The sequence below is a fragment of the Esox lucius genome, chromosome 21 (genome assembly GCF_011004845.1).
Source record: "Esox lucius isolate fEsoLuc1 chromosome 21, fEsoLuc1.pri, whole genome shotgun sequence".
In the NCBI taxonomy this organism is placed as follows: domain Eukaryota; kingdom Metazoa; phylum Chordata; class Actinopteri; order Esociformes; family Esocidae; genus Esox; species Esox lucius.
In genome coordinates this window covers 23248780-23274852 of record NC_047589.1, presented here as the reverse complement: position 1 = coordinate 23274852, position 26073 = coordinate 23248780, and the positions used below count along the sequence as shown (strand labels likewise).

The 26073-nt window shown below is 40.6% G+C and overlaps 1 protein-coding gene across 19 annotated transcripts in view; it reads right to left on the bottom strand.

The window, feature by feature from the left end:
- The window catches only part of unm_hu7910 (un-named hu7910), a 38445-nt gene that overhangs the window by 5997 nt on the left and 6375 nt on the right, over positions 1–26073 (bottom strand). For 2 of the 19 annotated variants that reach the window (XM_029116108.2, XM_029116109.2), the window contains exons 2-9: positions 24402–24575; positions 23284–23328; positions 21945–22013; positions 20487–20678; positions 17222–17272; positions 15938–15985; positions 15139–15183; positions 10398–14309 (exon numbers count right to left, since the gene is read on the bottom strand). In XM_029116108.2, coding sequence (XP_028971941.2) covers positions 12046–14309; positions 15139–15183; positions 15938–15985; positions 17222–17272; positions 20487–20678; positions 21945–22013; positions 23284–23328; positions 24402–24575 — 2888 coding nt within the window. In that variant the 3' untranslated portion in view covers positions 10398–12045. Of the gene's footprint in view, positions 1–2832; positions 2984–3151; positions 3239–3325; positions 3409–3629; positions 3672–5974; positions 6023–6257; positions 6309–6934; positions 6968–7126; positions 7160–8222; positions 8256–8467; positions 8510–8879; positions 8916–9023; positions 9234–9678; positions 9748–10397; positions 14310–15138; positions 15184–15937; positions 15986–17221; positions 17273–20486; positions 20679–21944; positions 22014–23283; positions 23329–24401; positions 24576–26073 lie in introns of those variants that run through there. The other 17 variants (XM_010904578.5, XM_010904580.5, XM_020041815.3 and 14 more) reach the window with 17 other exon arrangements.

Genomic DNA, 26073 nt, shown 5'->3' with positions numbered 1-26073 from the left:
CGCTAATACCGCTTTACCCAGTCCCATGAACCTGAGTCACATAATTATTGAATTTAAACTAAGGCAATAGGATTGTACACTTAGATTCAAGGGCATTCTTATCCACATCGGATACATTCTGGAATTATAACAGGATGACCAAAGAATGGATGAATAAAGAATGATTAAACAAATTACTGAAGAAAAAAGGCCCAGAAACAAACATGAAGTGAAGATATTCACACAGCATCTGTTGATATAAAGTGAGGGGGGAAATGATCCCCTGCTGATTGTACGTTTGCCCACTGACAAAGAAATGATCAGTCTATAATTTTAATGGTAGGTTTATTTGAACTGTGAGAAACACATGTCAAATTGATTTGCATTTTAATTAGTGAAATAAGTATTCGACCCCTCAGCAAAATATGACTTAGTTCTGGCAAAACCTTTGTTGGCAATCACACAGGTCAGGCGTTTCTTGTAGTTGGCCACCAGGTTTGCCCACATCTCAGGAGGGATTTTGTCCCACTGCTATTTGCAGATCTTCTCCAAGACATTAAGGTTTCAAGGCTGACATTTGTCAACTCCAACCTTCAGCTCCCACCACAGATTTTCTATGGGATTAAGGTCTGGAGACTGGTTAGGCCACTCCAGGACCTTAATGTGCTTCTTCTTGAGCCACAACTTTGTTGCCTTGGCTGTGTGTTTTGAGTCATTGTCATGCTGGAATACCCATCCACGACCTATTTTCAATGACCTGGTTGAGGGAAGGAGGTTTTCACCTATTTGATGGTACATGACCCCGTCCATCATCCCTTTGATGCAGTGAAGTTGTCCTGTCCCCTTAGCAGAAAAACACCCCAAAGCATCATGTTTCCACCTCCAGGTTTGACGGTGGGGATGGTGTTCTTGGGGGTCATAGGCAGCAATCCTCCTACTCCAAACACAGCGAGTTGAGTTGATGCCAAAGAGCTTGATTTTGGTCTCATCTGACCACAACACTTTCACCCAGTTCTCCTCTGAATCATTCAGATGTTCATTGGCAAACTTCAGACGGGTCTGTACATGTGCTTTCTTCATGCAGGGGGACCTTGCGGGTGCTGCAGGATTTCAGTCCTTCACGGGTTAGTGTGTTACCAATTGTTTTCTTGGTGACCATGGTCCCAGCTGCCTCAAGATCCCCAAGTACTAAGTCACGTTTTGCAGAGGGGATGGCCCAGATCTAAATTTTACATACCCTTGAATGTTTGGCTTGTTATAGACACACAAGGTGACACACACAGGTGAAAATGGTAATTAAAGGGGAATTTCCCACACCTGTGGCTTTTTAAACTGCAATTAATGTCTGTGTATAAATAGTCAATGAGTTTGTTAGCTCTCATGTGGATGCACTGAGCAGGCTAGATACTGAGCCATGGAGAGCAGAAAAGAACTGTCAAAAGACCTACGTAACAAGGTAAACAAGGTAACTTTATAAAGATGGAAAAGGATACAAAGGTCAGGTGGACCAAGAAAGATTTCAGCCAAAACTGCCAGAAGAATTGTTCGGGATACAAAGAACAACCCACAGGTAACCTCAGGAGAAATACAAGCTGCACTGGAAAAAGACGGTTGTGGTTGTTTCAAGGAGCACAATACGACGATACTTGAACACAAATGAGCTGCAAGGTCGAGTTGCCAGAAAGAAGCCTTTACTGTGTCAATGCCACAAAAAACAGCCTGGTAACAACATGCCCGACAACACCTTGACACACCACACAGCTTCTGGCACACTGTAATTTGGAGTGACGAGACCAAAATAGAGCATTATGATCACAACCATAAGCACTATGTTTGGAGAGGGGTCAACAAGGCCTATAGTGAACAGAATACCATCCCCACTGTCAAGCATGGTTGTGGCTCACTGATGTTTTGGGGGTGTGTGAGCTTAAGGCATGGGGAATCTTGTAGAAATTGATGGCATGATGAATGCAGCATGTTATCAGAAAATACTGGCAGGCAATTTGCATTCTTCTGCCCAAAAGCTGCGCATGGGACACTCTTGGACTTTCCAGCACAACAATGACCCTAAGCACAAGGCCAAGTTGACCCTGTAGTGGTTACAGCAGAAAAAGGTAAAGGTTCTGGAGTGGTCATCTCAGTCTCCTGACCTTAATATCATCGAGCCACTCTGGTTCATGTGGTTCATACAAGACGACCAAAGACTTTGCATGACCTGGAAGACGAATGGGCAGCTATACCACCTGCAAGAATTCGGGGCCTAGTTGACAACTATTACAAAAGACTCCACACTGTCATTTATGCTCAAGGGGGCAATACACAGTATTAAGAACTAAGGGTATGCAGACTTTTGAACAGGGGTCAGTCAATGTTTTTTTGTTGCCGTGTTTTGTTTAATGATTGTGCCATTCTGTTATGACCTACAGTTGAATGTGAATCCCATAAATGTTTTTATGTTTACAACTTCATAAAACAAGCTAAGAAAGCTGTTTCAGAAGAAGTAGCATCAGCTAGCTGGGAGTCAGTTATGTCCTTAGCGTCTTTGATGAATTTCTAACATGTACATGGATCCAAAAGCCCCCTTCGACTTCTGATTCTAGACCTTGTGTGTCACTGCCTACATGACTACAAAAAACAGCAGGCAATGCAAAATATTAATCCGTTTAGAATTTTGATGCACCTTTTTACATAAACATCGCAAAAAGCATAGTAAATCTCAAGGAAGCTGGTGATCTTAGTAGGCCCTGAGTAACAAAGAAAATGTATAGTCGAACAGTGTCTCCCCTTAATACGCACACATATTTATGTAGGTTTCCGTGAGGGCACCTCATCGTACTTGGCTCTGTGGGTTACCTAGAAACTGCTGACGCTCAGCACGTTTCTTCAGGGCGGCTTTGATAAGGTCAGGTGTAGCGTTGGGCAACTCTGACGCCTCCTTGTATGTGCTGATGGCCTTCTGCAGCATTTCGTTGCTGCGCATCTTTTCTGCAAGATCATCTTCAGCCTGGACATGCGGGAGGAAACACAGCCAAAGACAACACATGACACGAGGGGAACACAGCCAAAGACCACAGCCGAAGACCAGACATAACATGTGCTTACACCGCCTAGAAGATTTCAAGGTGTTTAAGTGCGAAATGATAGGCCACGCCTGGATGTTAAAGGTTCTCACCAGGGCCTTTCCATAGAGACACCGGGGACTCTGGGGGTACTGCTGAACTAGACTGTCAAAGGCACGGGCAGCTTCCTCCACCTTCCCCTGTGTGGTGAGGAGACATCCAGAGGTAAGGATTGATTGGCCAATATTCAAGATAAGAACATGATCACTGAAATCCTCCCAGACTACCTTTTTGCGTAGCTTCTCCGCCGCATCAATCTCGCTCTTGATGGTTTTCTCAAATTTATTCAGGAGCTTGGGCTTCTTTTTGGCTGAAACAATGAAGAGGACTTTATTAAAGTACAGGACGGCGACGATGCGGTTTCTCTGTGATATTCCACACTGCAATAATGTGTGGGGAGTTTCTCTTGTGGAATGCATACTTTGGACCAACTTAGATTTTCACAAGTTTACATAACAGTTTTTATTGGGAGAACTCTAGTTAATGTCAATTAGACTCTTTTAAGCCCAGGTCCGCAATAGAAACACTCACCTTTGTCTTTGACCTTATCCTCAGGTTTGTCCTCTGCATTTCCTAAAAGGAAGAAAATAGAAACAGAAGAAAGTTACAGCAAGAATCCCTCTAAGTGTTTCTTTTCTTCTGGGATCCAGACCCCATAAATTTGTGCTTGCAGTTGAAGTCCACAAGAGGTTGCTGGTTGGCCCATATAGCAGGGGTTTTCTTAGGAAGTAAACATGACAAACATGTCTACAAATAACACATCTGTTAGAAGTCCACTGTTAGGAGCGCCCTCATTTACAGTAGGTCACTGACGAGAACACACTCAACATAACACCACACGTTCAAAGTGTGCGAGTCAGGGAACCTCTTGAAATGCCTCTGAAGCATTTTCTGAAGTCAAAAGTCAAACGCACAAACACATCTTTCAGCAGAAAAGTAAGGCCTCCTTAGGAAGCATAGGACAGATGGTCACAGTCGTACCTTCCTGCTGCCCTTGAATAAGAAGAAGCAGTGGGAAACTGGCTAACTACATACACAGATACAGGTGCTGGTAATAAAATTAGAATATCATATCAAAAAGTTGATTTATTTCAGTAATTCAATTCAAAAGTGAAACTTGTATAATGTATACATTCATTCCACACAGACTGATATATTTCAAGTGTTTATTTATTTTCATTTTGATGATTATAACTGACAACTAATGAAAACCCCAAATTAATTATCTCAGAAAATTAGAATATTGTGAAAAGGTTCAATACTGAAGACACCTGGTGCCACACTCTAATCAGCTAATTAACCCAAAAAACATGCAAAGGCCTTTAAATGGTCTCTCAGTCTAGTTCTGTAGGCAACATAATCATGGGGAAGACTGCTGACTTGACAGCTGTCCAAAAGACGACCATTGACACCTTGCACAAGGAGGGCAAAACACAAAAGGTCATAGCTAAAGAGGCTGGCTGTTCACAGAGCTCTGTGTCCAAGCACATTAATAGAGAGGCGAAGGGAAGGAAAATATGTGGTAGAAAGAAGTGTACAAGCAATAGGGATAAACCTCACCCTGGAGAGGATTGTGAAACAAAACCCATTCAAATATGTGGGGGAGATTTACAACGAGTGGACTGCAGCTGGAGTCAGTGCTTCAAGAACCACCACGCACAGACGTAAGCAAGAGATGGGTTTCAGCTGTCGCATTCCTTGTGACAAGCCACTCTTGAACAAAACACACCGTCAGAAGTGTCTCACCTGGGCTAACGACAAAAAGGACTGGACTGCTGCTGAGTTATGTTCTCTGATGAAAGTAAATGTTGCATTTACTTTGGAAATCAAGGTCCCAGAGTCTGGAGGAAGAGAGGAGAAGCACAGAATCCATGTTGCTTGAAGTCCAGTGTTAAGTTTCCACAGTCAGTGATGGTTTGGGGTGCCATGTCATCTGCTGTTGTTGGTCCACTGTGTTTTCTGAGGTCCAAGGTCAACGCAGCCGTCTACCAGAAGGTTTTAGAGCACTTCATGCTTCCTGCTGCTGACCAACTTTATGGAGATGCAAATGTCATTTTCCAACAGGACTTGGCACCTGCACACAGTGCCAAAGATACCAGTACCTGGTTTAAGGACCATGGTATCCCTGTTCTTATTTGGCCAGCAAACTCGCCTGACTTTAACCCTATAGAAAATCTATGGGGTATTGTGAAGAGGAAGATGTGATACGTCAAACCAAACAATGCAGAAGAGCTGAAGGCCACTATCAGAGCAACCTGGGCTCTCATAACACCTGAGCAGTGCCACAGACTGATCGACTTCATGCCACGCCGCATTGCTGCAGTAATTCAGGCTAAAGGAGCCCCAACTAAGTATTGAGTGCTGTACATTCTCATACTTTTCATGTTCATACTTTTCAGTTGGCCAACATTTCAAGAAATCCTTTTTTTGTATTGGTCTTAAGTAATATTCAAATTTTCTGAGATACTGAATTTGGGATTTTCATTAGTTGTCAGTTATCATCACAATTAAAAGACATAAACATTTGAAATATATCAGTCTGTGTGTAATGAATGAATATAATATACAAGTTTCACTTTTTGAATGGAATTACTGAGATAAATAAACTTTTTGATGATATTCTAATTTTATGACCAGCGCCTGTATATGTGACAGCTGCATTGAGCTGTCGTCACTTTAAGCCTGTCTGTCTGAAATAGGGCCTCACCACACACAAGTCCGGCCCGCATTTGATTACTATTAGACAGTTGGATGTTAGTTAGCGAAGAACCTTAATAGATGTAAGTTTAACAAATGCGTTTAACGGATGCAAACAGGTTTAAGTCATGTCTGTTTTAATGCATAGTGTGAATAACATTGTGTATTGGTGCACACACCCTCTGATTCTTCTTGTAGAGTTTTCTTTTCCATCACCACTGGCTCCTCTGAAAGAAACCACAACCATACGCGTGTGGTCATCAACATAACATGAAAATGCCTCCATTCATATTCGAACGTCTCTAAACCGGTGAACACAGCAGAGCAGAGTTCACTCTGTACTTTGTACACCTCTGACAGCCACACAAACATACATATACTGGAACTCTGTCTACATAAGAATGTCCCCACATATCAAACTATATCTTTTTTTTATAGTACAATACATTTTACATTTCTAACCTTTTAGATCCACAGTTGAGTCCAATTCTTGTTCTGGGACTGATTCAGCCTCTGTAATGTATTGCAATTGTAACAATATAAACGGTTAGACTCCCAAGCAAGCACACTGATATAGTACATGTTTAATGGGAACTAATCCAAGATATCGTAGTGGTGTGTCGGTCATTGTGGGTAGACGTTTGCAGACGTAGAAGTATTCATAGACCAGACGTAGAAGTATTCATAGACCAGACGTAGAAGTATTCACAGTCCAGACGTAGAAGTATTCACAGACCAGACGTAGAAGTTTTCACAGACCAGACGTAGAAGTATTCACAGACCAGACGTAGAAGTATTCACAGACCAGACGTAGAAGAATTCACAGACCAGACGCAGAAGTATTCATAGACCAGATGCAGAAGTATTCATAGACCAGACGCAGAAGTATTCATAGACCAGACGCAGAAGTATTCATAGACCAGACGCAGAAGTATTCATAGACCAGACGCAGAAGTATTCATAGACCAGACGCAGAAGTATTCATAGACCAGACGTAGAAGAATTCACAGACCAGACGTAGAAGTATTCATAGTCCAGACGTAGAAGTATTCATAGACCATTCACAACCATCAACAAACCAACTATCACCAATGCCAATTCTGAGATGTTTAAATGTAGTATTAGCAGTTCACACTTACCTGTATTTTGAGGCTGAGCCTCCTCAACCAATTCTGAAATACATACATATACATACACAGTACATACTTACTCAATTTGTTTCATCTGTACAAAAAGCTACACTGTGCGCTAAGTGGAAGGTAAAAGGTAGGAACAGTTAAGCAAGAGAGTACACAAATATGAGAGTTATCTAACAGTTTTATGTATCTCACCTCCTTCAGTGTCTATGGCATTGTTTTCATCCTCTGAAAAAGAAAACACAAAACAAACTTATGATCTTTAAAATAGTCCTTATCCAGTAGGTATCTATTAAAAAAAACTATTCCTGATATATTCTCATGGTAATTTAGAACCATAATCTCCCTGGTTTATTAAGATCCAGGATACATTCTGGTTGAAATATGATTTATCATAAAGCTGAGGAAAAATAAAATAGTTCTAGTTGAATAGGTGTTGTCACCCCTGTCAGTGATGTCGAAATAAACATAACCAAACAGAAATGTCTATTCATTAATTAATACTTTTATGCAACACTTGGTTATTGTAAAAGCTGTGCAAGTCTTAAGAAACAGTAACTAAATAGTTGTCAAACAAAACCAAAACACATTGAGATTTGTATTACATATTTGAATAATCTAATGTTGGAATGTTTGGACAATACTTTAATGGTACATAATAAAGTTGATATGAATCCAGTTAGTTCCATTTTGTACAGTTTTGTCTCTTTACATGTTGTCTTTACATGTTTTACATAGTGGTTTAAGACATTTAAAAAATTGTAGTGGATATTAAAGTAGAAATTAGTAAATTCCTCCCTCTAGTGTCCACAAGGGGAATAGCAGGAACAATGCATTTAAAAAACTCTTCACAGTCTTAACAGCCAACTATTAAACAACTAGTTACAATACCTACTATCCCCAAAAACTTGTATACTCCAATTAGCATTTTGGTGTGTTTGAATTGCAGGACATCTGCTGTATGAGCTGTGGCAAAGCCAATCACCAAAAAAATAAAATAAAAAAAACATGCTATTGCAATGAAGCATGTTTTGCAAAAACCATCCTTCCTATGAAGCTGAGTGGCAAAATGGAAATCAGAAGGATATAATGATGGAATAAAAGGTCAGCCGTTTTGGTCAAGGAGTTTGTCAAGCATGGCTTTCGAGTGCTATGACAATAAGGGTTCAAGTGACACTTCCAGTAATTTATCAACTTTTTTGGGCCATAACCCCGCCCTAGTGAATGATTTCCAAATGTATAGTGTAAAACAACATGTGGAAACAAAACCAGTAATGTAAGATGTACTAACCATAAGGATGTGTCATTTCCTCTCGACTATCATCTAAGGAGATGGACAATAGAGTTCCTTTATATATAAATCATGCAAAAGAAGCAGCAACTGTGGATACGGGTTTGACATACAGTTACAGTGCAAGCATAAATAAGATTACATTGTGATTTTGGAATATTGCGATAGCTGCTGCTAACACTTCGATAACAGTATGTCAAATTCTAAGTGTCACATTATATTAATTGGGGAGATGCAAAACATACCAGGAACAAAATCCTCAGATATTGGGGGGAGAGGAACAGCATCTGAAATAACAGAGACAAAGCTTGGGGAGAAAGTTGATGAATGCTGAACACCACATAACAGAAGGGTTGACTGGAATTAAAAACTAAGCTGTTAAGTTATGAGTTTAGCCTATTACTGAAAAGCCACTGTAGGTTTTCGTTAATAAATTATACAGTCCTAATGGAGAAGTGGCTTCATCCAGAATCAGAGAAGCCACACCAGGTAAAAACAGGCTGAACATCTGAAGGATCACCAGACAAGTAATGTTTTGTGTCTCTCTGTGTGGCTAGGCAGGAGGGACAGGTGTCAACGATGCTACTTGACAGAGGTGAGGTGAGTTTAGGGAGAGCACTACAAGAAAGTCTACCTCTCTGTATAAGTCTCACAAACCTTGGATTTCAGATTCCACATCCATTGACTCATCGACTGTCACACGTAATGACGTTTCCAAAAAAAAGCAGATTAGTCAACGATACACTGAAGTTCGATACAAGGAGAATGAGCGAAAAACATTTGACCCAGAGGGGTACTCACCTTCCTCTTCCTGCACACCATTAAACGATCCCGCCTCTACCTCCGGTTCCTCCGCTTCCTGCACTACAGCGTCGGAGATGGCAGGGGCCTCCCCATAGTCCTGACTCTCCCCTTCAGAGGCCTTCTGCGCTTGTGTTGGGGACAATGGAAGGTGCCTCTCTTTCTCAGTCTCGTCCAATGTCTTGACCACATCCTCAACGACAGGCTCGACTAGAAGTTTCAAATTACAATCCAAATGCATGAATTTCCGGTAGTGACAACACCCAAGACATGTTGGTATTAATTATGACCAAAGAATATACCACGGCTGAGGCCTGGTCATATTCTGCAATACCACCCGGGGCTTAGGTGTATGGACAACATGCCATGACTTAGGCACAACACAAAACCGAGTGCCTGGACAGAGAGCTTAAACCGCATGCATATTTGATATTACAGTCATGTTTTTAACAGACCCTCAGTCTCAGAGGAGTTCTAACAGATCAGGAATCTGTATTTTTGTAGTATGAAGTGTAGGTTCTGGTTTGCACGCCGTACTTAAAATACTGTCTTTGCCATATGGTATGTGGAGGTACAATAAGTCTGTTTTACAGATTCCGTATGAAGATCAATCCAATCAGTGTGACAAAGGTGTGTTAAAAGTGCGTGGTCTTACCTGGTTCTTCTACAGAAGATTCATCCTTTCCTTCATTTGGTACCACAGAAACCGGACTCTTCTTTACTCCTGCTCATTTGGAAATGTCCATGATGACAAGTAAAACATTACGTAGAAATTTAAATTTCTCACCACTACACAGAGCTAGAATTTTTTTCAATCCTCATACCATAAATGCAAAACTGACTTGGCTTCATAGTTTGTTGTAACAGTGCCTGACCCAATATTTATGGGAATTCTAGTTTGGGGAAACAATGGCACAGTAGATCTTAGACATATTGAACTGTATGGCATCGTGTACAATAGACCTGCATAACTTGTGTTTGGATTACGTGATGGCTATTTGAAATACGAGGAGCCATTGACTGTCCTGCTGTAATGTCAACACTGACAGATTATTGATCACATTATCTTGGCAATATGAAAAAATAGGTCACAACCAATATTAAAATAAATGACAAAATATGGGCAAAGCATTTGAAGACAAAAAGCATTTTTATTTTAACGTTGTGTTACTGTGTGTTGTCCTTACTTCTTGCAATTATATGCTTTTAAACAGTTATCACTGAAAATGATAATTGGTTCAAAAATGAGCTAGTTAAATGAAAGTAAAAAAAAAAAGTATCAGTGACATGCAAACTGTGATTGAGCTAGAATACTTCATATGAAATATACTGCATAAAGTATTTATTGCAGCTGAAAGAGGACAAAAACAGCAATATGAGAACCAAACTTTATTAAACAAAAAGTCAAAAGCATTTACACTGAGGACAAAAGCTATCCTTATTTGGTACTGTTGCATTTTTGGACCAAAAATTAAGTCACCAATGATATCATGTGACAGCTATACCAACAACAGTACCACCAGTACCTGCTGAGACAAGAAAACAACCAATGTCTGACCCCAATACGCTTCAGGTGTTAACAGACACAAAAACAAAAGGTTCAGGTTCTCCCCCCAATATGTTGATATCCAATTTATAATTAAGACCCTTCTTCAATGCAGCAACTCCCAGCAGACTTGGGGCAGTCAGTGGTATTCTGTTTTAAATCACGCAGCACGCTCAACCGGAATTCTCTTACCTTCTAAATTGATTGACCTCATAGCAATCCAACAAGCAGTCACTAATGAGCCACTAGATAAGGTCCCTATTTTTATTAAATACTCAATAACTAAACCCGGGAGGTGCAGGCCAATTGCACTGCCATCCACAGGATACCTAGGCTAATCTGAAAGCAGGATTCAAATGGGGGGGTAAAATGTGCATCAAATATAACATTCAAAACTGTTAAATGTCAATAGAGTGCACCTAGAAGAGTTGGTAAGTTCTTCCAAACAGATAGTTTCACACTCACGAAAAATAATAAAGTCTCTATGAAAACAACAATGTTCAGTCTAGATTCAATATGTGAAGTGCCTCAAGTCATACTGTAAATGTTTTCAACAAAATAAATTGTTGTAATCATATTAACACACAATGCAGATTACTTTACTAGCACATAGCTGGAAAGCAAGCAAAGAGTCAAAAATCATTAACATAAATCAATTGACAAGCCACAAAAGAGCCGATAGCCCAGTTAATCATCAATAATTTAGTCATTGTAAATCAGTATGACAATGTACATTTGAGTATTTTAAAGCCATTTAAACTACTTGAAAAAACATCAGATTAAATAAAAAAATCACTTCAAGCAAATCGTACCTTGCCTTGAATATTATTTTCTCTTATCTTCGTTGCATATTTTTACATCATATAAATTGTAGCAAACCTCCAAGAGTGTACAGTAGAACCACCCACATATATGCATTGCACTGCATTATATTGTGTTTTAACTAGGTTCAAACACACATGGTACATTCAGAGGTTGCAGGTGTAGGGTCCAAAAATACCCTAATGACTGATGAATATGTCCTCAGTTTTAATTACTGCGCCCACAGAGGCAGGTACTGACAAACCTCTCTTTTTAGGGGCCCACATCTGAACCACAATAACATGTTACCCCTGGGTGGTACTCAGTGAATCCGTTTCCTAACAAATAAATAAATCATATTATACCAAGAAAGGGGGATTGCAAGGTAGAGCACAATCCATTAGTAAGAACCATAGACCAAAGTCAAAGTTGATGATCATTGGTCACCAATCACCACACGCCAGCTGTAGTTAACACTGACCTGAATGTGACGGAGTTCAGCACCATGACTTATATCAGCTCAATTCCAATGCAATTTCTAGCTGCTCTCCCTAAGACTCAGATCTCAAGAATATTGGATTAGTTTAGGTCATATGGCAGAAAATGGCCACCTTAACGAGGGCCTTTCGAGAGGACAGTCTAGCTGTCGATTTATAATTCCAATCCCGCACAATTTCATTTCTTGTTTAGCTTGGTAGGTTTAGACTTCAGAAGGTCTTTTAAAATCAACTTCTCATTCAAGTTCTTAGACCTCTTGTTTGAAGTTGCACAATTGGCATTTTTCTCAGGCATCTCCTTCGTCTGGTTAGCCACTCTCTCCACTTTCACTTCTCTCTCCTTGTCCACTTTTTCTTTGAGAAGTCTCTCTCTCTCTGGTCTCTCCTTCCTTGCCTTGTGCCCAGTTAACTGTTCCATCTCGACCTTGGTGGTTGCAGCTTTTTCTTTGACCAAGTGCTCTCTTTCTGCCCTAAATTTTTCATTAGCAGCCATCTCTTTGGCGACCCGCTCTTTCTCTGCCCTTCCTCTACCTTCCTTCCCTTTTACTGACTTTTCTTTCTCTGTTCTTTCCTTTCCTTGAACTTTCTCCAGCCGCTCCTTTTCTTTGGCAATTCGTGCTTTCTCAGCTTTCTCCTTTACTGCCTTTACTTTAAATGCCTGCTCTTTTTCCAGCCGTTCCTTTTCTTTAGCCAATTGTTCCTTCTCTAGCCTCTCTTTCTTAGCTCTCTCCTTTTCCGCTTTCTCCTTAGTTGCCCGTTCCTTCTCAATCCTCTCCTTTTCCGCTTTCTCTTTAGCTGCCCGTTCCTTCTCAACCCTCTCCTTTTCCGCTTTCTCTTTAGCTGCCCGTTCCTTCTCAACCCTCTCCTTTTCAGCTTTCTCTTTAGCTGCCCGTTCCTTCTCAACCCTCTCCTTTTCAGCTTTCTCTTTAGCTGCCCTTTCCTTCTCAACCCTCTCCTTTTCAGCTTTCTCTTTAGCTGCCCGTTCCTTCTCAATCCTCTCCTTTTCCGCTTTCTCTTTAGCTGCCCGTTCCTTCTCAACCCTCTCCTTTTCCGCTTTCTCCTTAGCTGCCCGTTCCTTCTCAATCCTCTCCTTTTCCGCTTTCTCCTTAGCTGCCCGTTCCTTCTCAATCCTCTCCTTTTCCGCTTTCTCTTTAGCTGCCCGTTCCTTCTCAACCCTCTCCTTTTCCGTTTTTTCTTTAGCTGCCCGTTCCTTCTCAACCCTCTCCTTTTCCGCTTTCTCCTTAGCTGCCCGTTCCTTCTCAACCCTCTCCTTTTCCGCTTTCTCTTTAGCTGCCCCTTCCTTCTCAACCCTCTCCTTTTCCGCTTTCTCCTTAGCTGCCCGTTCCTTCTCAATCCTCTCCTTTTCCGCTTTCTCTTTAGCTGCCCGTTCCTTCTCAATCCTCTCCTTTTCCGCTTTCTCTTTAGCTGCCCGTTCCTTCTCAACCCTCTCTTTTTCCACTTTCTCTTTAGCTGCCCGTTCCTTCTCAACCCTCTCTTTTTCCGCTTTCTCTTTAGCTGCCCGTTCCTTCTCAACCCTCTCCTTTTCCGCTTTCTCCTTAGCTGCCCGTTCCTTCTCAATCCTCTCCTTTTCCGCTTTCTCTTTAGCTGCCCGTTCCTTCTCAACCCTCTCCTTTTCCGCTTTCTCTTTAGCTGCCCGTTCCTTCTCAACCCTCTCTTTTTCCACTTTCTCTTTAGCTGCCCGTTCCTTCTCAACCCTCTCTTTTTCCGCTCTCTCTTTAACTGCCCGTTCCTTCTCAACCCTCTCCTTTTCCGTTTTTTCTTTAGCTGCCCGTTCCTTCTCAACCCTCTCCTTTTCCGATTTCTCTTTAGCTGCCCGTTCCTTCTCAATCCTCTCCTCTTCCGCTTTCTCTTTAGCTGCCCGTTCCTTCTCAATCCTCTCCTTTTCCGCTTTCTCTTTAGCTGCCCGCTCCTTCTCAGTCCTCTCCTTTTCTGCTCGCTCTTTCTCAGCCCTCTCCTTCTCAGATTTTTCTTTGGCTGCCCGCTCCTTTTCCAGTCTCTCTTTCTCCATCCTTTCTTTCTCTACTTTTTCCTTCTCTAATCGCTCCTTTTCTGCTATCTCCGCTGCATCCCTCAGTTTCTCTAGCCTCTTTTCTTCTCTTTCCTTCTCTAACTGTTCCAAACGCTTTTTCTCTAGCCTTTCTTTCTCTGTTTGCTCTTGTGCTGACTTCTCAGCCTCTTTTTTTGCTTCTAGTTCCCTTTTCTCTCTTAGTTGAGCCGCTAGCAATTTCTGGGAGGCGGCTTGTCTCTTGAGCTCCAGAGCTGTGGTCAATTTTCTCTTTTCCTCCTCTTTGGCTAGGACTTTTCTCACTTCAGCCAGAGCCATTTCAGCAATTTTGTTGGCTTCAATCTTCTCATGCATTATTCTTAACTGTTCCTTTAATGCTGCCTTTAATTTCCTTCCAAGTCCTCTAGTTGGATGTTCTGGGGGTTGAAAACTTGTTTAAACAAGCAGTATGTCAAGACGCCCTCCATTTCTAACTCCCAAATTATTTTACAAAAAAGTATTAAGTTCTGTTTCCAGAATTCATTTCAACTTCTCACTATGATGAGGTGAAAATCAAGTAAGATGCTTGCATGGTGATGACATGAATGTACATTGAGACTGAAGCCATGTCACACGAAAGGGAGGCAGGCATTTAGCATTCACTTCTAAATCTAAAGCAAATTACTTCGAAATGTTTTGCAGCGAAAGCAGCAAGACATAAAAATCTGACATCAGTAATTACACAGTGGGCCTGAAAATAAATTGTGACAGATTTGATTAATATAGAGTTACTTCAGAGTTTTGTGTGCCAATGACACCTCTCCCACACAGTCTGTAGTTCATACAACTCTTTAGGAGAACATTATGGTTCCTTTTCTGTTAGCTCACAGCAACATACATGTCTTACAAGCCACATCTTATATATCAACAGGCTGCAGATGATTCCACAACTCTACGTTGAGTTAATTTGCCCGAACAACTCACTCCAGTCAATTCAATGCCACAAAAGCAAACAAATCAAATCACGTCAACATGTAGATTTAGATTATGGCACACATTCAGTATTAGGATAGCCAATCCAATAAAATGTAATTCTCAATTAAGCATTTTGTCATATTTTCAAAGCAAGAGGGATGCAAGCCATGACAAACCAGTTATCAGAACTGCCACAAAATCGTCAGTTTTAACAGTCTGTGCTTATTGGGTAAAACAACCACAAAACCAAAGCAGTCTTTCATCCTACAACTAAATGTAGCATGCCGATACCTTTAGTTCTGTTCTTTTTAAACTCCAACTCTCCAGGCCTCTCATCTGATTTTAGGAAGGAAAAACAACAAAAACAGCAAGGCCATTAAGGCAACTTCCTAATGAACTAAAGCTATGGTAATAGTTGGTGGCAACACAGACACCCCATTACGGTAGAGGGTTAGAATCATTATCATGTTCTTATTCCTAGAGTAACACCAGTATAATTCGGAAAACTCGAAATGCAGTGTAGCACACTAGCCACACGATATGTGACAAAACTGAAATGGTGCATCACAGGACCATAGAGCTAGGCTTCTTACATGAGCATGTTAACACAGACGATTGACTACACACAAGTTAATACTTTACCAATAAACAACCACTGACACTGGTAGTTTCTAATAATACTGGACATCGTATGCTTATCTTTTAAGTACATTAGACCTATTCTTGTGAAGTCATACTGGATGCAAATAAATCTGCATTCAGGAGGCCTGATAAGGTTTTTGTCACCACTGTAGTTGTATACAGTAATATTTTTATTTTATTTTCCTCTCAACAGACAGCTCTGACCCATGTCCTTGCTGGACAGAAGGTAGTGTGAAAGGTTTCCTTATTAAACCCAGTAAATGTTTAGGGTTAATGACATTGAACTGACAAGGTAGCAAATTCATTTTCAGACAAAGTAAATTCCTATTTTACATTTTTCTTAGCACCCACAGGTTTGTCTTTACTATTGTTCAGGAAAGAGCACAATCAAAACGTCAATTTAAATGGAATCAGACTCATATGAGACACAACCATTAAAATATGCTACCTTTTGGCTTTTCAGCTTTTGGAACGGGAACAACTATGAGCTTCTCCACTGGGATGTTTTTAGAAGACAAAAATAAATGTTAGATGTTTTTGTGTGAACAATACAAATAAGTCAACCTCAATCATTCAGTCTTTGAATGTAAACTTAAAACAAGAATCAGCAGTTCAAACAATAACAAAGACTGCCTCCACCTGGTTCTGTAGAAATCTGAAGAATAACACGGACAAAATTTAATCGCACTGAAATTCATAGAACTATCTACGCAGGAACTGACCATCCATTGTTTACATCATACTTAAAAACTTTAAAGCCTCAAAATATGTTTCAGACTATGTTGACTCTGTATACATACGTCTTGGACTAAACCCATAAATAGTTAAGATCCCCAAAAATTATGTAGCAGCTCCTCTTGCCCCTTGCTTTCCAGCTTGTTATCTTTCATAACACAGGCCATGTCCACCTGTCAATGACTAGATTCAAGTAGAATAATAGAATAGTCCTATCAATTTCAGAAGTAAACCATTAAAACCTTTCTTTGTATATAATTAGATATTTTAGGAACAGGGAAAAACCTGAAATCAACAATTACTGAGAATTTCCCTTACAAAAATCGACAGGAGCTTCAGTTAACGTTTCTACATTATTTCAAGTCTTAAGGAAAAGGGATTCATGCAAAAAGTGTGACATAAACAAGCTTAAAGCTGCTACCTCTCTTCCTGTTTGGAAACACAGATGTGAACTGTGCTTTATAAAACATGGTAAAAATTATACAAACTCTATATGTGACAATGACTTCAAAATAATAACAATAATAATACATACATTAAACTATATTTTACAAACACAGCAACAGGTTGTTCACATGAATAAAAAAAAAAAAAAGTACAAAACCAATATTTTCCCTTTTCACTAAAAAGGTTACACAGTGCAACAAGTTGAATAAACCAGCTTCTGCCATTATGACCAAGGTGAAGCCATTAGGTCTACTACAACTTCCCAGCAGGATCCCACACAGTTGGTACAATAGTTCACATGTAAAGCAACCTACAACACAAACACAACCATTTTGATTCACAAAGGAGATGAAAAAACATTCGGGGGAATAAATGACCTATGGCCTTGTCCTCCACATAGGAAAGAACAACCATTGGCTACAGTGGCTCTTGTTAACACAGCTCTGGTCCATCTGCTGGGCAGTAAGCAGAGTCACGAGGGACTTATGCAAAACATTTCAATGTCAGGTACAACACGCACAGGGAGCACCCAACGCAGAGGAGGAAGTACCTTTTGTCAGCCTTTCCTTTTGGGCAGCAGGAACTTTTACGTCTTTTTCGGCTAACAATATAGAAAAGGACATAAGGCAACATGGACAATGTCAAAATGGTCTGAATGTGTTATCAAGATACACAGTGCCTCAATTCACTGCTGTACAAAATGCTTCGTTCACTTAATTCATGCCCACGTTTGTAGGTAGCAGACTACACATGAAAGAGTTCAGTGTGGTAGTCATTTTATTCCAGAAACAGATGGCCACGTGTTCACTCAACATATTAAACAAAATGCAGTGTTAAGATATTTAATTTAAAAAAAAGAAAATGGTAATAAATACCTTGCCTAAACACTGTTAAATAGTCACTCTAATCAGTAAAAGAAATACACCCTCTTTGACCAAAACCAGGATGACCTGAAATGTTGTTTTTTTTAAAACTGAATCTGAAACCTGTTTGTAAATATAGCCGAAATGAACCCAAGTCAGCACAGAGGACATTCTTAAGCTTTAAGTTTCAGGCTGACTTTTCTGTGGATGTTTGGCAAGAGATGGATGAACTATGGGAACGCATCCTCAATCAATGTAAAGCATGGTGGTATATTAGGTTTACAGTGTAACAAAGAGTTGCAACACAGAGAACAGCAACGTATCAGGGTTGCACATTCAGAGAAGAACAGACATTTCAGGATCACTCCAACAACTACTCTGTGTAACTTTCTAATAACATGGTCATTAGAATTTAAGAATTTAAGTAGACAGACTTCACCTAATGCCGCATTTAATCAATATGCTAACTACTATGCTAATCCAAATAGCACACTTTAAATTAAGTTCACAGTACCAGTTGAAGCAACAATGTGACCAAACAAATGTGAACATCTCTGAAATCCGGTATTTGAGCTTAAGAAAAATAAGCTGCCAGATTTTGCATTGCAAAAATTAAACAAACCCGATTCCAAAAAAGTTGGGACACTGTACAAATTGTGAGCAAAAAAGGAATGGAATAATTTACAAATCTCATAAACTTCTATTTAATTCACAATAGAATATAGATAACATATCGAATGTTGAAAGTGAGACATTTTGTAATGTCATGCCAAATATTGGCTCATTTTGGATTTCATGAGAGCTACACATTCCAAAAAAGTTGGGACAGGTAGCAATAAGAGGCCGGAAAAGTTAGCTGAACAGATAAGGAACAGATGGAGGACCAATTTGCAACTTATTATGTCAACTGGCAACATAATTGGGTATAAAAAGAGCCTCTCAGAGTGGCAGTGTCTCTCAGAAGTCAAGATGGGCAGAGGATCACCAATTCCCCCAATGCTGCGGCGAAAAATAGTGGAGCAATATCAGAAAAGAGTTTCTCAGAGAAAAATTGCAAAGAGTTTGAAGTTATCATCATCTACAGTGCATAATATCATCCAAAGATTCAGAGAATCTGGAACAATCTCTGTGCGTAAGGGTCAAGGCCGGAAAACCATACTCGATGCCTGTGATCTTCGGGCCCTCAGACGGCACTGCATATCATACAGGAATGATACTGTAATGGAAATCACAACATGGGCTCAGGAATACTTCCAGAAAACATTGTCGGTGAACACAATCCACCGTGCCATTAGCCGTTGCCAGCTAAAACTCTATAGGTCAAAAAAGAAGCCGTATCTAAACAGGATCCAGAAGCGCAGGCGTTTTCTCTGGGCCAAGGATAATTTAAAATGGACTGTGGCAAAGTGTTCTGTGGTCAGACATAAACATTTGAAGTTCATTTTGGAACTGGGACGCCATGTCATCCGGACTAAAGAGGACAAGGACAACTCAAGTTGTTATCAGCGCTCAGTTCAGAAGCCTGCATCTCTGATGGTATGGGGTTGCATGAGTGCGTGTGGCATGGGCAGCCTACACAGCTGGTAAGGCACCATCAATGCAGACAGTTATATCCAAGTTCTAGAACAACATATGCTCCCATCCAGATGTCGTCTCTTTCAGGGAAGACCTTGCATTTTCCAACATGACAATGCCAGACCACATACTGCATCAATTACAATGTCATGGCTGCATAGAAGAAGGATCTGGGTACTGTAATGGCCAGCCTGCAGTCCAGATCTTTAACCCATAGAAAACATTTGGCGCATCATAAAGAGGAAGGTGAGACAAAGAAGACCTAAGACAGTTGAACAACTAGAAGCCTGTATTAGACAAGAATGGGACAACATTCCTATTCATAAACTTGAGCAACTTGTCTCCTCAGTCCCCAGACGTTTGCAGTCTGTTATAAAAAGAAGAGGGGATGCCACACAGTGGTAAACATGGCCTTGTCCCAAATTTTTTGAGATGTGTTGATGCCATGAAATTTAAAATCAACTTATTTTTCCCTTAACGTGATACATTTTCTCAGTTTGAACATTTGATGTCATCTATGTTGCATTCTGAATAAAATATTGAAATTTGAAACTTCCACATTATTGCATTCTGTTTTTATTCACAATTGTACAGTGTCCCAACTTTTATGGAATCGGGTTTGCATATGAAATCATTAAACTGTCACAAACTTCAATCCAGCATTATCAAAAGGCTAAAGGAAATACTGTAAGGTTTTACGATTATAGATTAACTGATTACATACAAATTGAAAACTTCTCTAAATGCTAAATGTCATGTTGGCTGGTTAACTAAAAGAGCAATAGGAAAATATTTGATTTAATCATCATCGCAAGGACAGGTGACGTGTTTTAACTGAATTCTTGTAATGAAGCGGATTTTGATAGGCTTCGCCTACAATAACTGCCCACATTTTTTTTTTTACCTGGAAAAATCTACTACAATGAAATTCACTTTTAAAGGATTAAATTCATGCCAGAACACAGATGCGCATGTAATTAGTGCATTAGCACGACAAGTGAGCAGACCAGAAACGCATTAGTATGACAGTGAGTAAGTCAGATGCTTAGAAAAGACAAATAGTAGTAAGCATAGTCCCAAAAGTCTTTAAAAAGAAATCCAGAATTCCCAAGCACCATTGCAGTGTGAAAAACAAAATGCCAGACGTGTTTCCCAGAAACACTGTGCTTCCTCGGATCAGCACTTATTTTATTTTGCGCATAAGGAATGAGGGAATGATGCAACTCTCGGCTGACCTTCGACCCCACCCTGTAGACTAGACTCCCGTTCTGCTATTCATGGATGGCAGGCTAGGAGACGAGCGCTCAGGAACGTTTAGCTATTGATCCTGTAGGTCTAACATAACTCCCTGAACCCCACCAGTGTTCTGGGACGTACCACCTTCACCCTCTTCCTCAGCGGTCACGCTCTCTGGATCCTCCACCTTCTCTACGGGAGGAGTGATTACGTCATTGAGAAACGTGAAGAAGCCGTAAAACCAATCAGAGCCCTCCTCAGCTAAAATACCGAAGATTTCCTCTATGGAATCTGCGTTTTCATTAGTAATTTCACCGCCATCTTTGGTCAAGCCTGACAAGAGAGAAGAGAAAAACCAAGGAGAGGAGGAAGAGGACATAGGATGTAGAGGGAAGAAAAGAGAAGACAATAGATGGTAATGCACGAAAGGTAGAAGTCAAAGACTGAAAGAGTGACAAGAAAATAACCCCTTTATGAACTGAAACAGCCTCTTCACGAGTTGAAGAACCGCATTTAGAATAGAAAGTGTAACTCTAATAGTCTCGCTAGCTATGCTCAGTGTATGTTGCACTCTAGGTAAGGGACAGTAATTTGCCTTTATCCTCAATTGGTATTGTTTCTATGTCTCTATCTGGTTACATCAAATGCAATTAGCCTAGGCATTGCAGGAAATGGAGCTTCTGCAATGAGCAATGCTTGTTCTTGAATTGCGGTTGCATTTTGGAAAGATTTACTTAATTTTATAAACACGGGTACATCTTCCCTTTTTAAAATCAACCATGTTTCCTGAATAAGTGAATAATGTATATCATTATGATAGAATTGTGCCACTAGGAGGAGTAATAACACCAATGAGTGTACCACTAATGAGAAAAATACCAAGACATATTTTCAGAAAGAGGACAAATATGCCGAAATCTGAAGCCATCAAACCTTTAAAAAAAGGTAATGATTAATAATTGGCTTAGTAAATTGAAATAATAACTTTATTTTCAAGAGACACACTAAAAAGGTTTGGAGAGAAAGCAAATCTGACCTTTTAATCTGTGTATGAAGGCGGTAAGACCAATGCAAAAACTAAGACATTTTATATGTGAAGAAACCATTTTGATCTGAACTATTTTTCTTAACTGAAGCTGTAATTTGTAATAGTTTTTTTATGTTTGCAGTGGTGAGACGGGTAAATGCCACCGCAATTCAAGAATGACTCAGTAACAATCGTAAACAAACACGCAAGAAGGTTGCCAACATTACAACATGGCAATATGTTGGTTTCAGGGCAGATGTACAATGGAAATGTAGGTTGATGTTTGTGATCAATAAAGCTGTGTAGATGCACATTAAATCAACCGGTTAAATTTTGAACAACTGTGTACCGTAGGAGAGGTTAATGTGCGGAGTAACGGGGCACTGAGAAAAAAAATTAAAAAAGAATGGCTGCTTTGAAAGCCCCACACACTTCTGGGTTTTCCCAATTTCAGCAAGCTCAAAGTAAGCTGTTTAGTTAAAGGCACTGCTACTAAAAATAATTAAACCAAGTCAGTCATGCAGGTGCACCATTTGAGGTCGCAGAAAGGTTATGATGTAAAATACACTTGCCCAGCAATACTTTTGCGTCCTCCACATCAAAGTCGCCGTCGCCATCTGCATCATATGCCGAAAGTTTACCTGCAAAACATGTGGGGTCAACTCAGCGTTTCAAGGTGCAGTCCTTCCCACAAGTTAGTGCGTACTTGGCCTACACAATATTGCAGGTTGTCATTTGAGTACTTATTTCCGTGTCTTAAATACATATTTTATTGTGGGGCAGAAATAACCAGGAAGACAATAAGCCTCAGATTTAATTTTACAGCACTAACAAACAAAAACTAAATAACCGAGACCCCCACTAGCCTCCCCACCCCAAAGACCCACTTCTATAACCCTCCCTCTCTCCCCCAGCTCCTTTCTCACCCAGGTCTTACCAACACTGTTGACTGTGGGAAACATAGAATAAACATAATAGTTTGTGCGGGTAGAAAAGCTTTCGTCGTTTCTGTGTGTTTCATTTATTACTCAGACAAGATTAGTACGGGGACCTAGACTTTCCTTTCAAACAGTCAACACGGAATGGCGATGCTTTTGTGACATCCGAGGTTGGCACAAGACTTCACTTGCCAAGTCATAGTGTGGCAAGTGGTGAAATATGGCACCACGTATTATCTACAACGTACAGCACAGATCTGAAGTCCACTTGAGGGGAAGTTGTGGTCATGATGATTCTGCCTGCAGTAACAGGCCCTACACCGCAGTCTATTGCAGTATAATGTACGTGGACGTACAGAGAGTTTCCCAAGTATCAACTTCACATTCTGCTCCCTTAAAAAGTGGAATTAAAAATGCATTATGAAGTAAGACTGAAATGATTTAATTAATTTACTTCGGGCTGCACAAAGTAAAAACTTGGGAAATAAACTGAGTTAAAAGGCAATAAGTGACTTCGCTTTCACAGTCGCTGTCTCGATACAGTAGATTGAGTAGAATTGTGCATCAAAGTTCTGCCGTCTTTTTAGTTCAACGGCTTATAGCTAAATCTATGCTCAGGTGGTTGCAACCATGAACCTACACACAAGTAAGCCAGGTCCAGGCCAGAGTGGTCCAAATTCTCATGCTTCTATACCTAGAAAGGACACCAGTCTGTCACAGGGCCTTGATTACAGAGCTATACCCACAATTTAAGGACTTTTCTTCTTCCAAATTACAGCTTCCAGTAGGAGTCAACAGTGTTGTGAAAAACCGTACGGTGGAAAACAATGAGGTGCAAGCAACATCAGCAACACACACATGCTGTTGAATCAAATTATAATGCAACCCATTCCAGAAATAATAAAACCCAGAAAATATTTTGGGGGTTCTGTGAAAGGTGGATTTAAATGGCTTGGTGGATGAAAAACCATACCTTGCAAAACCTCTGAAAAGTTAAAACGGAACTCCTTTGCTCTCGCTGCATGCAAGATTAATACAGGAACAGAAGTATTTGGTTAGGGCACTTAGAGATTCATAAAGCTAGTTAGTATTATTTTATGCTGCAAAGGAAACTCAGTAGTCCTAAAATGAGGTCATGGCTTCCTGTCTGAGATTAGTTGCCGTCTAACCACAGAGGAGTTCCTGTTTCAGGCAGCTACAGTAAGTTAAGTAGACACATTCTCAATATAACCCAAACACTACAGATAAGCATTTAGCATACAAATCCAACCCAAAGCACTATATTTTGTATGATGGTGGTCATTACCTGCTGTACACTATACACTGCTGAGCCAAAACATTACGACCACCTGCCAAAAATGCTGCTGGTCCCCGCATGCCGCTAAAACATGGACTCAACCAGACCCCTGAAGGCACTGGTGTAGCGTGGTGACGCCGGGCCCGGGTGCATGTTGTCCTTACTGGGAGTACACAGCCCCATATGCAACAGGGAACCATGCACGGTGTGTGGTGACACTCCTCATGCACCCATCGTTCACATTTTCTGTTTCTTGTGCCACGGTAGACCTTCTGTCGGTTCAGACCGGACGGGACAGCCAATAACAATTTGTCCCTAGTAAAAATTCCTCAGGTCTTTACCCCTGACCGTTTCTCCTGCATCCAACACGTTGACTACTGGACCTGATGGTTTACTTACCATCTAATCTATCCAGACCTTCACATGTACACGTTATTCGCTTCACCAGTGAGAGGTCATAATATTTTGGCTCATCACTGTATATAAATGCAAACATATTTTTACATTTTACATTACGTTAAATGAGATAAAATGAGAACATTTATAATACAATAAGAAACATTAGTTCAGCGGCTGACAGATACTTAGAAATGCATTCAACACAGGTAATTGAATAAAAACTGTGTGATAAATACCCTTTGGTTTCTTTGTGAATCTTTTACAATTTAGTACCAGGTAACTACCAATGATGTGGAACTCCTGGAGGTAAGTATTGTTCCCCCATGTCTGTGTCAAAAACAATCCAACATTTTCAATATTTTAACCCAGGGATTAGCTGGGGTCTGGACACTTACCCATGACGCTGTCATAGTCCACCAGGTCTAACCAGACCACGGCCACAGAGCTCCACACTCCCAGCAAGGCGAGCACGATGAACCAGGTGAAGATCTTTGCACCACCACCACCACTAGCAGATGCTGCCTCCGCCTTCACGCCATTCTTATTCAGTACTGACATAGGCTTCACCTCTGGAAAACACGTCAAACAATGAGCATCCAGTAGGTCAATCATCATGACTGACCAAAGTCTACGGTGACAAGCTGTATTTCAGTCACAATTGGTCATATAATACCAGGACCTTTCTCAGCCATTATGACTAAACATTGGCTACTGCAATGTGCAGCTTCTCAGTCATGAGAACAGGACATGGGCAACTGGAATGTGCAGCTTCTCAGTCATGAGAACAGGACATGGGCAACTGGAATGTGCAGCTTCTCAGTCATGAGAACAGGACATGGGCAACTGGAATGTGCAGCTTCTCAGTCATGAGAACAGGACATGGGCAACTGGAATGTGCAGCTTCTCAGTCATGAGAACAGGACATGAGCAACTGGAATGTGCAGCTTCTCAGTCATGAGAACAGGACATGGGCAACTGGAATGTGCAGCTTCTCAGTCATGAGAACAGGACATGGGCAACTGGAATGTGCAGCTTCTCAGTCATGAGAACAGGACATGGGCAACTGGAATGTGCAGCTTCTCAGTCATGAGAACAGGACATGAGCAACTGGAATGTGCAGGTTCTCAGTCATTAGAACAGGACATGGGCAACTTGAATGTGCAGGTTCTCAGTCATTAAAATAGGACATGGGCAACTTGAATGTGCAGGTTCTCAGTCATTAAAATAGGACATGAGCAACTGGAATGTGCAGGTTCTCAGTCATTAAAATAGGACATGGGCAACTTGAATGTGCAGGTTCTCAGTCATTAAAATAGGACATGAGCAACTGGAATGTGCAGGTTCTCAGTCATTAAAATAGGACATGGGCAACTGGAATGTGCAGGTTCAGAGTCATTAGAACAGGACATGGGCAACTGGATAGTAGTCATAATGGTTTCAATATTTACAAATGATGACACTTTACACATCCTCAGCAGACTTCACCAGCTTCAGGCTTTCTTGCCCAGGTATCTACACAGAAAACTGTGAGTTACTGTGTACGCAGATCTGAAGGGTGAGGGAACTGCAGTCGAGAAAGAAAATAACCTAGGCTAAATCAAAATGTCCTATTGGCCAAATCGTTTAACTGGTCAAACTCTCAGCCATTTCTAGGGCCAACGGACAAAAGATTTTGCGTGACACTGAAATGCAAGACATCATGTAAACTAGCCTATACTGAAACATGAATTTACAATGTAATACTCTAAAACTAAAAAATTTAAAACTGTAAAATAATAGGTTGGTTTCATGAAACGGTACATAGACTAATTCAGATCACATTTGACCCTGCAATAATAAAGCCGTAAGGGCCAGCTTGATTTCATCCAAATTTCACCATAGAAGGAATTCAAGAACCAAGGGAAACAAATGCGTCCATAACATGAATAGGAACTTTATTCATAGTACTGTAAATGACACTATAAAACCAGAAATAGATAGAGTGATGGCGACAACATGGACTGAGAAGTAGAGGGCTAGAGCGTGAACAGTTCTGTATTTCAACCACAAGGCTTGAAAGATACACAT